This window comes from Plodia interpunctella, chromosome 18, assembly GCF_027563975.2.
Source record: "Plodia interpunctella isolate USDA-ARS_2022_Savannah chromosome 18, ilPloInte3.2, whole genome shotgun sequence".
Taxonomy (NCBI): domain Eukaryota; kingdom Metazoa; phylum Arthropoda; class Insecta; order Lepidoptera; family Pyralidae; genus Plodia; species Plodia interpunctella.
Genome location: NC_071311.1, coordinates 3,523,742 through 3,535,476, shown reverse-complemented (window position 1 = coordinate 3,535,476; position 11,735 = coordinate 3,523,742). Strand labels below are relative to the sequence as shown.

The following is an 11,735-nucleotide window of genomic DNA, read 5'->3' as shown; positions in this document are numbered from 1 at the left end:
TGCTGGATATTTTTGCACAACTTAATAAAATAACTCCTTCAAAACGTAACAACAATCTTTCTGAGAACTACATTTATTATTTGACATCTTTGGATAAAAGGCTGCGGTTAAATTTGTTGCGCCGCTTCTTCTTCACCTGTGCTTTGGAAGCCGGCAGTAGACTTAGTTTAAGTAATTTTTTTTGACGTCAATAAGTGATGTATATTATCCTAAATTGAATAAAGAATTTTGAATTTGAATATGACGCAGCCTTTTCTCCAAGGACGTCAATTAACAAATATAGACCTATATATAAAGAACAGACTTTCCCATTTGGGTAGTACCTACTTATGGATAGTAGGAATTGGATTGATAAAAGTGCGGGCTTGAAGTTGTCAAGGATGGAACCTATGTGTACCAATGGTCTGACTATACTAAGGCTGCCGAAGACCAAGTGGAGAAGAAAAAGTCTAAAAACGGAACAGGGGCTCCAACGCTTTACCGCTACGGAAGAAACCGAGAAAACGCACCAATGAGAGAGAAGGAGTATATTTATTAATGCATTTTTTTAATTATCCTCATTATTATAACTCAATTTGGTCTAACTACAACAAGCAAGTTCAAGGTATGTTCCCGCGGCGTTGACTCAGCTGTAGTGTGGGCCGCTGAAAATTCTATTTAAATCTGTCTGCCGAACCGTGGCCATCAGCTTCTGAACGCCAGAGCAGTGCGCGACTGCAACGAAAATACAACCGCTAAGGTAAATTTTCACAATATTTTTATTCTACAGTGTTATGTGAACAATAAAAATATGTCAATGTTTGAAAAAAAAAATTTAAAAATTGGTTTCTTGCATAGGTAGGTACCTAGCTAATTATAATGTGTTTTGTTCACAAATCCATACTTCCATACTGATCCATACTAATAAAATAGAGAAAAAAAATTGTATTTTTGTTTTCTTGTGTTTTTGTTTTAATGAATAATCGTGAGCGAAGCCGGGGCGGGCCTAATAAAATATTTTTTTGTCAAATGTGGCGCTAAAAGTTTACGAAGTGAATTTTCAAACAGGATCCTTATATGGTACTTAGGTACACCAGTAGGTACGGTTTTGGTGTAATAAATAAAAACAGTGTGCATAGTTTGTGTAAGTTTTAAAAAATCTTAAATAGACATTTGTTTATAGTCTTGGAACAACGATTGGAACATTTGGAGCAAAATTTTCAAGTCAGTAAAATCGTACTTGTTGAAGTGAAAACTTGTTTAGCGGCATTGTGCACTTTTTGTGATGGATAAAAAATGTTAAACTCGCGTCAGGACACGTGAATCGAAAATTCGTAAGATGTCAAAAATGCACAACGTTAATATTCAACTTTTCACTTCGGCCGGCACTCCCGGAGTGCAACTCGGTTTTTTTAAATTATCACTACACTCTATTGTAATTTTTTTTATTTAGTCAGAAACAATCGCTAGCTTTCACTCGCCTGGGGGCTTACCATCATCTCTTAACGTGATCTACTTTGCTACCTAAACTGATCTGCATCGCAAATGCGTACCATCGAGTTCATTTTTAGTATGAATGCGATTCATTTTAGGTTCCTAAATTGAACTGAGTTGCATTGGAATCGTTCCGCTGTTATATGTTTTGCGTTACGTTATAGCTCTTCAAGTACTTACATATGTATTAAACCTAAGTAGGTACTCATTCAAAGTGACGTCAATTCAATGGGTTAAAAACAGTATTTTGAACGGTATCAAATTGCATTTTCATTCAAAACATCGACGTCATATTGCAACATGAAAGTTTTATAATAACGTTGGAAATAATTTCTGACTCAATACCGTTGGTCAACATCAACAAACAATCTAATTTTAGAGAGGCCAATACTATGAATAGCCAATAATACGTGAAAAGTAAATATTTTTTGTTTTTGTACAGCTCCGCAATGTATTGAGTGCGTTCTTCATACCAACTTTCAGCCAGCCCCTGTTTCCGGTCTTTGGGGTTCACTCTCAGGTCAACTAAGTATATATGCAAATCGAATTTCATCAAAATTGGTTCAGTGGTTTGGCGTAGCAGATATATAGACATCCTTTCGCATTTATAATATTAGGTAGTACCTATGCATGATGCATTTATGGAGACAATGGATTTGAATGATGCCGATTACTTAGTTCATAACTTTTTGTGATACTAACGTCTTTGTGAAATATATAAAATAATAAATAGTACTTATATCAAATTTGTTGTTTTCGTTTCTATTCAGCGTGAAAATCAGTCCAGTTCAGTTGCATCACTTCTAAAATAGTTGCCAGGTGATTCACGGCTTTCTGCCGTGGAATCGTTCCAAAGCAATATTTCTAGTATGTATGATTTTGTTTATCACCAATATTCGATATAGAACGATGGTTATTTTAATTTCAACGTATTATAATATTTTATATATATTTTTCAAATGAAAACTTCTTTAGCAGCGGCGTTGTGCACTTTTTGTGGTGGGTAAAAAATATCACGCGTGACATCGAAAATTCGTAAGACATTAAAATTGCACGACGTTCCTAAGTCACATCTAAGTCAGTCGTTAATATTCAAGTTTACACTTCTGCCGGTATTTTAACCGATTACTTAGCATAACACTCAAAGTTATGAAATTAAAAAATAATTACGAGTTAAATTAAAAGTTTACATACAATTATATGTTATGATTTTGAATTATTGGTCTTAAAATTGGCGTTTCCTTTAGACATAGATTATTTTTAAATGATGGGAACAAAACAATTAACTTCGGATGATTTCTGGTTTCGAATGCACGACATGTGGTTACTAAGTGACCAAGATAACGGTTGTTTACTTATATTTTTATACTTACTTAAAGTTTTACATTGACAAAATTAAACGATCGACTCAAACGTTGAAAGTAACTGATGTGGAAGTTGTCACAGCAGTAACAAAACAATACTTAATTTTGTATTCTGTAAATTAACTAAGGAGCAGATTACCTAACAGTCAATGCTTAAACATTGTTAATGCTTAAAATAATTAGGGTGAGTTGCACCGTCAAATTTAACTTTGATGTTAACCGGCGCGCCTCTAACGTTTAGACAAAAAGGCACTTTAAAGTTAACATCAAATTTGACGGTGCAACCGGTCACCCTTAGTAGATTTTTACAAAGATTTTCCTCTTTGCATGCGACCGTAATCACGTAGCCTAGTGTTTATGCTTCTATTACCAAAAATAACAAGTTGAAAATAGCTGTTTTCCAAGGTGTGGAGTTGTAGACAATGATGTTGATGTATCTTACGCCCACGTGTTCCATGACGCGATCCTATTTCTGCGCAGTTTAACTACTACTACTAACTACAATTTATGTGGAAATTTGTAAAATGTTATTGTTTTGTGATCACACAATTATATCTATTGCATAGCCAGATAGTTCAGAAGATGTGTCTTGGATCCGGAAGACACATAGGTAAATTGTCATTTTTGTCAGTTTATTTCTAAAAATATGTGCTAGGTACATTTGTAACATCCGTTCCCTTTCAATTGATAAGTCACACGGTAAATTTTGTGCATTATTTCTTCTTGCTCAATTAGTCATTTTTTATTATGAGTTTTTATTACCTTCGTTGTGGTGATCATAGACTTATGAGCTGTCTATATTGGGCTCGGATTCCAAATTTCAAGGAATTTGGAGAAAACACCTCATAATAAACGCTATTTAAAGAATGGAGAAACTATACCTTTCTCCGCACTTTGCCTCTATGTGGAGTTTTAGAGCATTTTTTTCTATAAAATATACAGTCATTCTCCACGTAAAAAATATTAATTCATTGTTTTCGTTTGTCCGTTAAAAAAAAAACAAACAAAATAACTAACACACTTTCAAATTTATCTAGGTAGGTAATATTAGTAAGGAAGTATATGTAGTTTTGAAAATTAAAAAAAAACACAAATTTTCCAGATGTCGATAGTACCCATGATGTTCCGCGACTGGTGGGACGACTGGGACCGCCCCTCGCGTCTCCTGGACCAGCACTTTGGCATGGGGCTGCGCAGGGACGACCTCCTCAACTACATCTCCACCATGCCCACCAGCTCCTTGAGGAACTCCTACTTCAGGCCCTGGAGGACCAGTCTGGCGAGGCAGGAGTCTGCGTCTACGATTAACTTGACCAAGGATAAGTTTGAAGTAAGTAAGGAACTGTATATAGTGCCACAATGATAATGCTATATCGGGTGTAAGTCGATACGAAACAGACAAACACATGCATGCTGTCTCTTTTTCCCATATCGTATGACCATAGTGTATAAAAAGAAAGAATGTGTGAACGCAATGACGTGTTAGGTGTTTTATGTGTCATAAAACGCGTAACACGTATACGACACGCTAAGAAGAAGGTAGTCGTCGACATATTGTTGTATGGCTGCCTATCCATCTCGATAGGGATATTGGAGATCCAATATCCCTATATTCTTCGTTATTATTTGCCCAGCAGTGGGATCACCTTTGGCTAATAAATAAATAAATATTCACGCTAAAAGGCTGCGGTTAAGGTTGTAACGCAGCTTCTTCACCACTTTCGCTTTAAAATGGGCAGTACATAATATAGGTTTTGTTTTAATTTTTATGACAGGAATATCTCATCGACTATCCTAAGTTGAAGATTTTGAATTGTGCTAACCTAATATGCTAACCTTGATTTTCATTTACATAATGGCATTGACATATATACTTTCCAACTTTCCAGGTCATCCTTGACGTGCAACAGTTCGCACCCGAAGAACTAGTGGTCAAAGCTGCCAACAACTCCATCTTAGTCGAGGGCAAGCACGAAGAGAAGCAAGACGAACACGGCTATATTTCCCGCCAATTCACACGTCGCTACGTCCTGCCTTCGGGATACGAGGTCAATGACCTCGTCAGCACCCTATCCTCAGACGGAGTCCTCACAATCACAGCTCCAAAACGACCACCACCCGTTGCAGGAGAACGCATTGTCCCCATCACTAAAACTGGACCAGCCAAACAGCCAGAACCACCAAAATCCTTTGAACAACCTAGAGAACAGACAGTGCCCATTGTAACCTCCCCTTAAGGACTATCGACAAACGATCGAAGCATAAATAGCATTTATTTTTAAGCCGTTGTTGGCCAATAACGAGACACGATTCGAATGAACGAATTAGGTTTTCAGAGGAATGCAACTGTAACATCGTTCTATAATTAAAATAAAATTAAGTTATTTTTCTATATTTTTCTTTTATTCATACATGCTTAACAGGTGGCCAGTGTTGAGAACGACAAACCTATTAAGATCTGGCCACTCTGTCCATTCATAGTCACATTTATATAATGCGCACGAATTTTTTAAATAACGTGTCAAATTATGAGCCTGTTTAAACGCATTATTAAACATGGCGGGACATTCGAGGCAGGTGACATGCATTATCGAGAAACACTTAAAATGCACAAACCGCGTGCGCACATTAATGCTCAGTAAATGCAACGCCACAGAAAGCAATAAGCCAGTGAAGTAACAAAACAAAACTACAAATAATTCTACTGATGGTTGGTTTAACAGGTATGTTGAGGTTAGGAATGTCGCCGGGAATTTCTGAAGCATATTAACTCGACGTAATCAATAGTTAAGTTTACTATTTTTGGGTATAAATTTGTTAGTTAAATACTTATTACATCAATAAGAGTAAGGTACTTTATTTTAACTGAGATTATACTTATATACTTTAGCATCTGTTTTCAATTTATCGTATGCGTAGTGCATCAACTTCAGAGAATGTGACTATGAACCTGCTACAAAATGATTTGACATAGTTATTTAAATTTTAATAAAGTAAGGAATAACCGTTTTAAATGGACGAACATACGTATTAAATAGTGATATATAAAAGTCAATAATCCTAACTAATATCACCTATAAATGCGAAAGTATCTAAGTTGATTTATTATCTTCGTGATTTAAGAATCTTGTTAAAATGTTGCATACATATAGTTTGAATTACGAAGAAGGTCATAGGGTACCTTTCATACTGGAAAAATAAATTTGCAAAACAGCGTGCAAAAGCTAGTTCTATATAAGATCGTTTGGTGCTAATTTCATTGGAGAGGGACTCACTGTGTGAGTGAAACTAATTTAATGTTGCCCTTTTCAATAATATTGTTAATTTATCATTATGCCAGAGGGTCGGGGATGCCGTGTACTTCTTGTTGAAATTGCAGTTTAAAATTGTTTTACCTATTTTTGTTTTACAATTATTTCTTTATTCATTTAACCTTTAATTTTCGAAAATCTTACAAAATGTTTAAGTAGTGATGGGTGAATGGGTAAGTGAGTGGGTCTTTAAAATAATTTTTATTTACGTAACCATTATGATTAGACCATTGTCAGAGAGAATAAGAGCCATGGCCCATTGCTCAGTCGCGCTCCGTTGCGACGACGCAATATGTCACGGCTGCGTTATTTTCTCTGCTTTTGACACTGACTTGCATTGAGTATCTAGTATATCTCCATACATCAGTTGTCTTCCGTCACATTAACGGATCAACGCAGACCACCGTAGACATTAGGTAGGCATATAATTTTAATTAAATATGCATACGTAATAGCGACATCTACATATTGTAGATGCATTTAAAATAGATTAACAAAGATCTATTGTGCCGAACACGCCATCTACACGCGTTAGCGACAACTATTTAATAAAAAATGATTTATATGCCTGTATTATCATGCCGGCTGCACAATATCGTCGAACGAATGCATGAACATTGCGTAGTTTGTATGAGTGCTTTTATGTACCGTAATGAACTAGCAATGTATGTTGAATCCGCCAAGTTCGGTGAACTTTTCCGTTTATCGCAATATAGCGAAATATAGCGGATTCAGTTTTTAATTGCGGTAAATAAATGCTCTTATACAAACTACGCAATGTTCATGCATTTGCGTCGTCGGGGGAACTGGTCAGCTCGATCTTTTATTAAAAGTGCTCAATCAGCACTTGATCACAATCATAATATGTTTCAGTATACCTTTTGATCATGTACTTTGTGTACTTACATTGTTATATTACTGATAAAAAATACACAAATTTATATTTAAAAAATGGTAGGCCCTTCTGGCATAACAGGGACCAACACTGTTCTCAGCAGTGGTCGTTCCGAAATGCTAGTAGTTTGTAGCTTTGGTAAACATCATTTAATTTAGAATATGACGTGAAAAAGTGCCTGTGAAGAATAATAATTTCTGAATAAATGATTTGATTTTGATTTTTGATTTTGGCATCTGTCAGTATACCATGATAGTATACGTAAGATACCACATCTCCCCTTATTTATTTTATCTATATACCGACCGAATAAGTATAGGTTCGATATCACATCATAATAACATATCTCTTTCTCATATGAGCGATTTCCCGGTTATAAGTTTCATGGAGCACAGGATCCGCTTTCTTACCTTTTCTCCTCCACTTCACATGGTGTGTGGCATTCTTATTTGTCAGACCCTTAACGCGTGCCAAGCATGATATCCTTGACGACACCAAGACAGCACTTCTTGGCTATGCTTGTGTACACAAAACGTTGCTGTGCCAGTACTCATGTAGTCTGTCTGCTATATAAAGGACATGAAGGCTGCGCGAATGACTCAAGTTCCTCACGCGGTTGAGCTGTGAAAACTTTTGAGCACAGAAGTGCGTCTTTGGTTTCTGCACTACTACACCACCGACGCAACCATTAAGTACTGTTGGAATGGAGGGACCTTAGCTAGGCTTACCCCTCGACGAAAACAAAAGCGAAATACATGCCTTCAGATCTGAACGGGTAATAAAAATAGGTCTGCTCAGATGCCACTGCTATGTCACGATGTTCAATTTTCTGCTCCAAAAAGTGATTCCGTTTTATACCAAACTTATAAAAAGATGGTGTTACATTTCACATTTGAGTGAATTTGTGTCATATCCATACTAATATTATAAAGAGAAAAGATTTGTATTTTTGTTTGTAATGAATAAAATCAAAAACCACTGGGTCGATTTTGATAGTTACTGATAGTCCCGTTTATATATATTGTAGTTACATAATATTATAATACGTATTTTAATGAGCAAACAAATTAAATTTGAAACACCACCATGTTAAACAGTATTGGACAAACACTAATTTCTGGTAGGATAGGAATCACTTGTAATGTATCCTTAACGAGAGCCCTTACCATAAACAAGAAGATCTACAATCATGAGAAACTCTCAAAACCACAGATAATGAAATAACGTCAGTGAGTTAAGTGTCAGTAATGGATGGCCTTTTTAAGTTTTATTTGCGCATAAATACCTTATTTGGTATAAAAGTCGCTTTTAGCATAACGTAGTACCCGTAAGTGTTGAGCTTTTGGAGTGATGAACGAAAAGAATGAGTTAAGCCGCGTTATGTAGCCACACACTAGTGCCAACATAAAGCCTTTTAGACTTATAAGATGTCTCTGACGACAATGAAATATTGTTGCAAAAATTACATTTTTAGTATAAAATGAATAGCAATTTAATAATAATAATAAGGTAAATTAAGTAAAAGCAAAGGCGGAATATTTTCTTCTCCAATAAAATTAGCAATTAAAACAATGGGTAAAAATTCTCAGTTTAGCTCAGAGTGTGGTAATATCGTCTGGGTAATAGATCTTGGGGCCATGGATCACTCGGGTCTAAACGGAGTCCGGGGGTGGAGGGAGGAGGTTCATCAATCAGCCCGGAGCGATTACTGGGAGGCGGCGCAAGGAAGGAGATGCGAGCGGGAAGGGAATAAGTATGTTTTAAAATTCTAAACTAGCTTTTGTTCGCGGCTTCGCCTGCATTATCCCCTATACAACTGTGAAAACCACATCAAATTCCATCTAGTAGTTTTTGCGTGATGTGCAAAAAAGTCTTTCAAGAAGTTAGTAAGTACTATAATAATAGACGAATGTAGCATTTGCTACGAACCGTAGCATTCGTAGATGGCTCGGCGTAGCTCTTTCGTAGCATTTGTATGCTGTTATTTTTTCGATTACTTTTTTCGTTGATTTATTTTCTAGAAAATAAACGAGGCAAGAATGGATCGAGGACAGGAAAATACATACTTTTGGATCAAACTGATTATACGTTGTGTTCGTGTCAGACAGAGAGACTTTGGTAATTGGTACTGATAATAGTTTCGTGGACAATAAATAGAAAATAATTCATCGATGCAAGTATTCATTCTTTCATTGAATAGCAACATTTCCAATGAGGCCTGACTTTAGGTAGTCGTAAAATTAATGCAAAATCTTCAAAATTAGAAGTTTCATTTTAAAGCCCTCGGGGGCACAGTCGTGAATGCAACTGTTGCTCACGCTCAGACGAGAAGAGAGAATAATTGTCAAAATCGCGTTTCTTACAAATCTTGGGCCTTTGGAACCGCGCGCGCAGTGTTCGACAACCGATTGATCTGCCGTCCGTATTAATTGTTGTTGTCTGAACCTATAGCCGTCGAGCGGAGCGTTTTTATTTGAATTGTTCCGTAATTTGTGTGCTCTCAGCGAACAAACGATCTATAAACTACTAATAAGATTCTATACCTATGGATATATTATCACGTTTTTATATCTGACGAGGTGGACAGAGCTAAGTTACTGGAACAAAAAGCTCGGGGGCCATAAATGCAGATAGGCCGGTAGTGTTTGGATGTGTCTAGAACGCACAATTAAAGTTTTCAAGATTAAATGCATAAATACAACCTTCGACTTTTTTGCTCGATTAATTTAGACTCTCTGTATAGGTAAGTATTTTAGACCCAGATCAGCATGAAAGTGATGTTTGAAAAGGTGTATAAACAATGATTACCGATTGATGATTACTTATGAATTAATAAAAATAAGGGTTGTTTAGACATTAGTACCCCAGGTACAAACAATACACAGGCTTTATTAATGATTAACGCTTTTTGAAAAATCATTTGAATTTATTTAAAGTTTCCTTACTAAGAGACATCTGATGAAAAAAATTTGTCAGATTTATTATTCAACATTTATTTGTGTTTTTTAAGCCGTGATGATCGAATCAAAACACAGAGCCACACCTACGGGACTTCGCATTTTGTGGCGTTGAATAAAGGTTTATTATCGAAGTCTCCAGGTTTTACTTTATAGGTATTATATTTGATATGGAAATAAATCAGTGGTTATTTGTCCCCAGTGCCTTAAGGAATAAAAAACTTGTGGAAATGGAAAATGGACCACCAGTGTGTAAAAAATAGGACTGGATTTAAATGTTATCGACTGACATAAATATTGACTCGCGTTGAAGAATAATCAAGGTGCAGCACAGAGGGAATTTGATTGAATCATCCAGATATATATTTTTTTACCCTATCAAGTTGGTAATTTGAGTATATTAAAATGTACTTATGTTAAAAAAATATAATTTACGAAAATAATACTAAATTATCGTGTAAATTTAATAATCTATTTAATGAATTGTGTACCTATTGAGCATACGTATGCTTAATAGATATACAAATGTAATGTCTCATCTAAAACTACATGTGACCAAAGAACAAGTTTCAAACAAAAACATTACAAGATGTCATCTACTTAAGTGACACAACCGACCAATAGCGAATCGAACTTGATCAGCGTCGATTATTTTATATCTCGAATAAAAACAATAATAGGCGGGCGGGGAACATTGCCGTCGGTCTGATAGCGTCGCATGATTCGCCGGCTCTCCGCCGCCTTGGGGCGTGGTTTGAAGGCCCCTCTCTCATACCACTCCATACCAATTCGAGCGAGCGTCGACTGCGCTCGTGTTCCGTGTCGCGCGTTCATGTCTTGTGTGTGATCCCACGTGTGTCGCGTATATACCCTCGTGGGTTTTTTTCCCCTTGTGGTTGCATAAGCCGCCAAGATTCGGGTGAAGAACCGTGAGCCGGTGCCGGCGTATGCGATGGCCGACGCCGATCGCGACTCGGACCTCGGAGACGACAGCCCAGTGGTGAGTGAGTGCATTTTTGACAGTTTGCATGAGTTGTATCCCACTGTGCGACTTTTGGTGCAGTAGGATCGAACTTCATTAGGTACTACTCCTGACTGGTTCATGTTATTAAAGATAATAGAGTACTTATTTAAAAAACTTATCTATTGCAAATGTCATGTTATTTATGAGTTGCAATTGTTGTCAGAAACATAATTTTTAATTATATTAATTTTCGATCTTACGCTACTAAGCACATCACGCCGGTTTTGTTAAAATTAAAGTCATTATATTTTTTATAGCTCGTCTTTTTGTTTCTATAGTTTGTAGCTATAGGTACGTAAATACCTATAGCTCATTCGGTCATATGGTGTTATGTGATGAAATGAAATGAAATTATATAAGGATAACTTTATTAGTATATAGTAATGTCCCATACATTACTTATTCCACTTTTACATAGTATAAAGTTTTTGATAGGTGACGTGTATTGGAATTAATGGAATTTATATTGAGGGTAGTTTATTAGGTAGTTTATGTATTTCATAATAGTCTGATTAGAATCTTATAGGAGAAGATCTAATAATATTGTCTAAAAAGCTCGAGTTTATGCAATTTGATTGTAATATACTTAATTCATATTATGTACTAATAGGTAAACCTACTGAAAGTTCATTCTCAAAGAATTATTATTTGAACTTAATGTTTTTTTTTTACTTTCATAATGTAGGTATACCTAGGTAAGAAATATTAGAA

General features: G+C 35.9%; 2 protein-coding genes across 5 annotated transcripts in view; both read left to right on the top strand.

The window, feature by feature from the left end:
- Positions 1-591: 591 nt before the first annotated feature.
- Positions 592-5,229, top strand: l(2)efl (lethal (2) essential for life). 2 transcript variants are annotated; one of them, XM_053759172.1, is made up of 3 exons: positions 592-739; positions 3,940-4,167; positions 4,727-5,229. In XM_053759172.1, the coding sequence occupies exons 2-3, from the start codon at positions 3,940-3,942 to the stop codon at positions 5,072-5,074; spliced, it is 576 nt and encodes a 191-aa protein (XP_053615147.1). In that variant the 5' UTR covers positions 592-739; the 3' UTR covers positions 5,075-5,229. The 2 variants fall into 2 exon arrangements, with proteins under 2 accessions (XP_053615147.1, XP_053615148.1); XM_053759173.1 differs by having other exon boundaries at positions 706-837.
- Positions 5,230-10,771: 5,542 nt separating this feature from the next.
- The window catches only part of retn (retained), a 117,632-nt gene continuing 116,668 nt past the window's right edge, over positions 10,772-11,735 (top strand). Inside the window, exon 1 of one of the 3 annotated variants that reach the window (XM_053758630.1) lies at positions 10,772-11,000. In XM_053758630.1, coding sequence (XP_053614605.1) covers positions 10,953-11,000 — 48 coding nt within the window. In that variant the 5' untranslated portion in view covers positions 10,772-10,952. Of the gene's footprint in view, positions 11,005-11,735 lie in introns of all 3 variants that reach the window. The other 2 variants (XM_053758632.1, XM_053758631.2) reach the window with 2 other exon arrangements.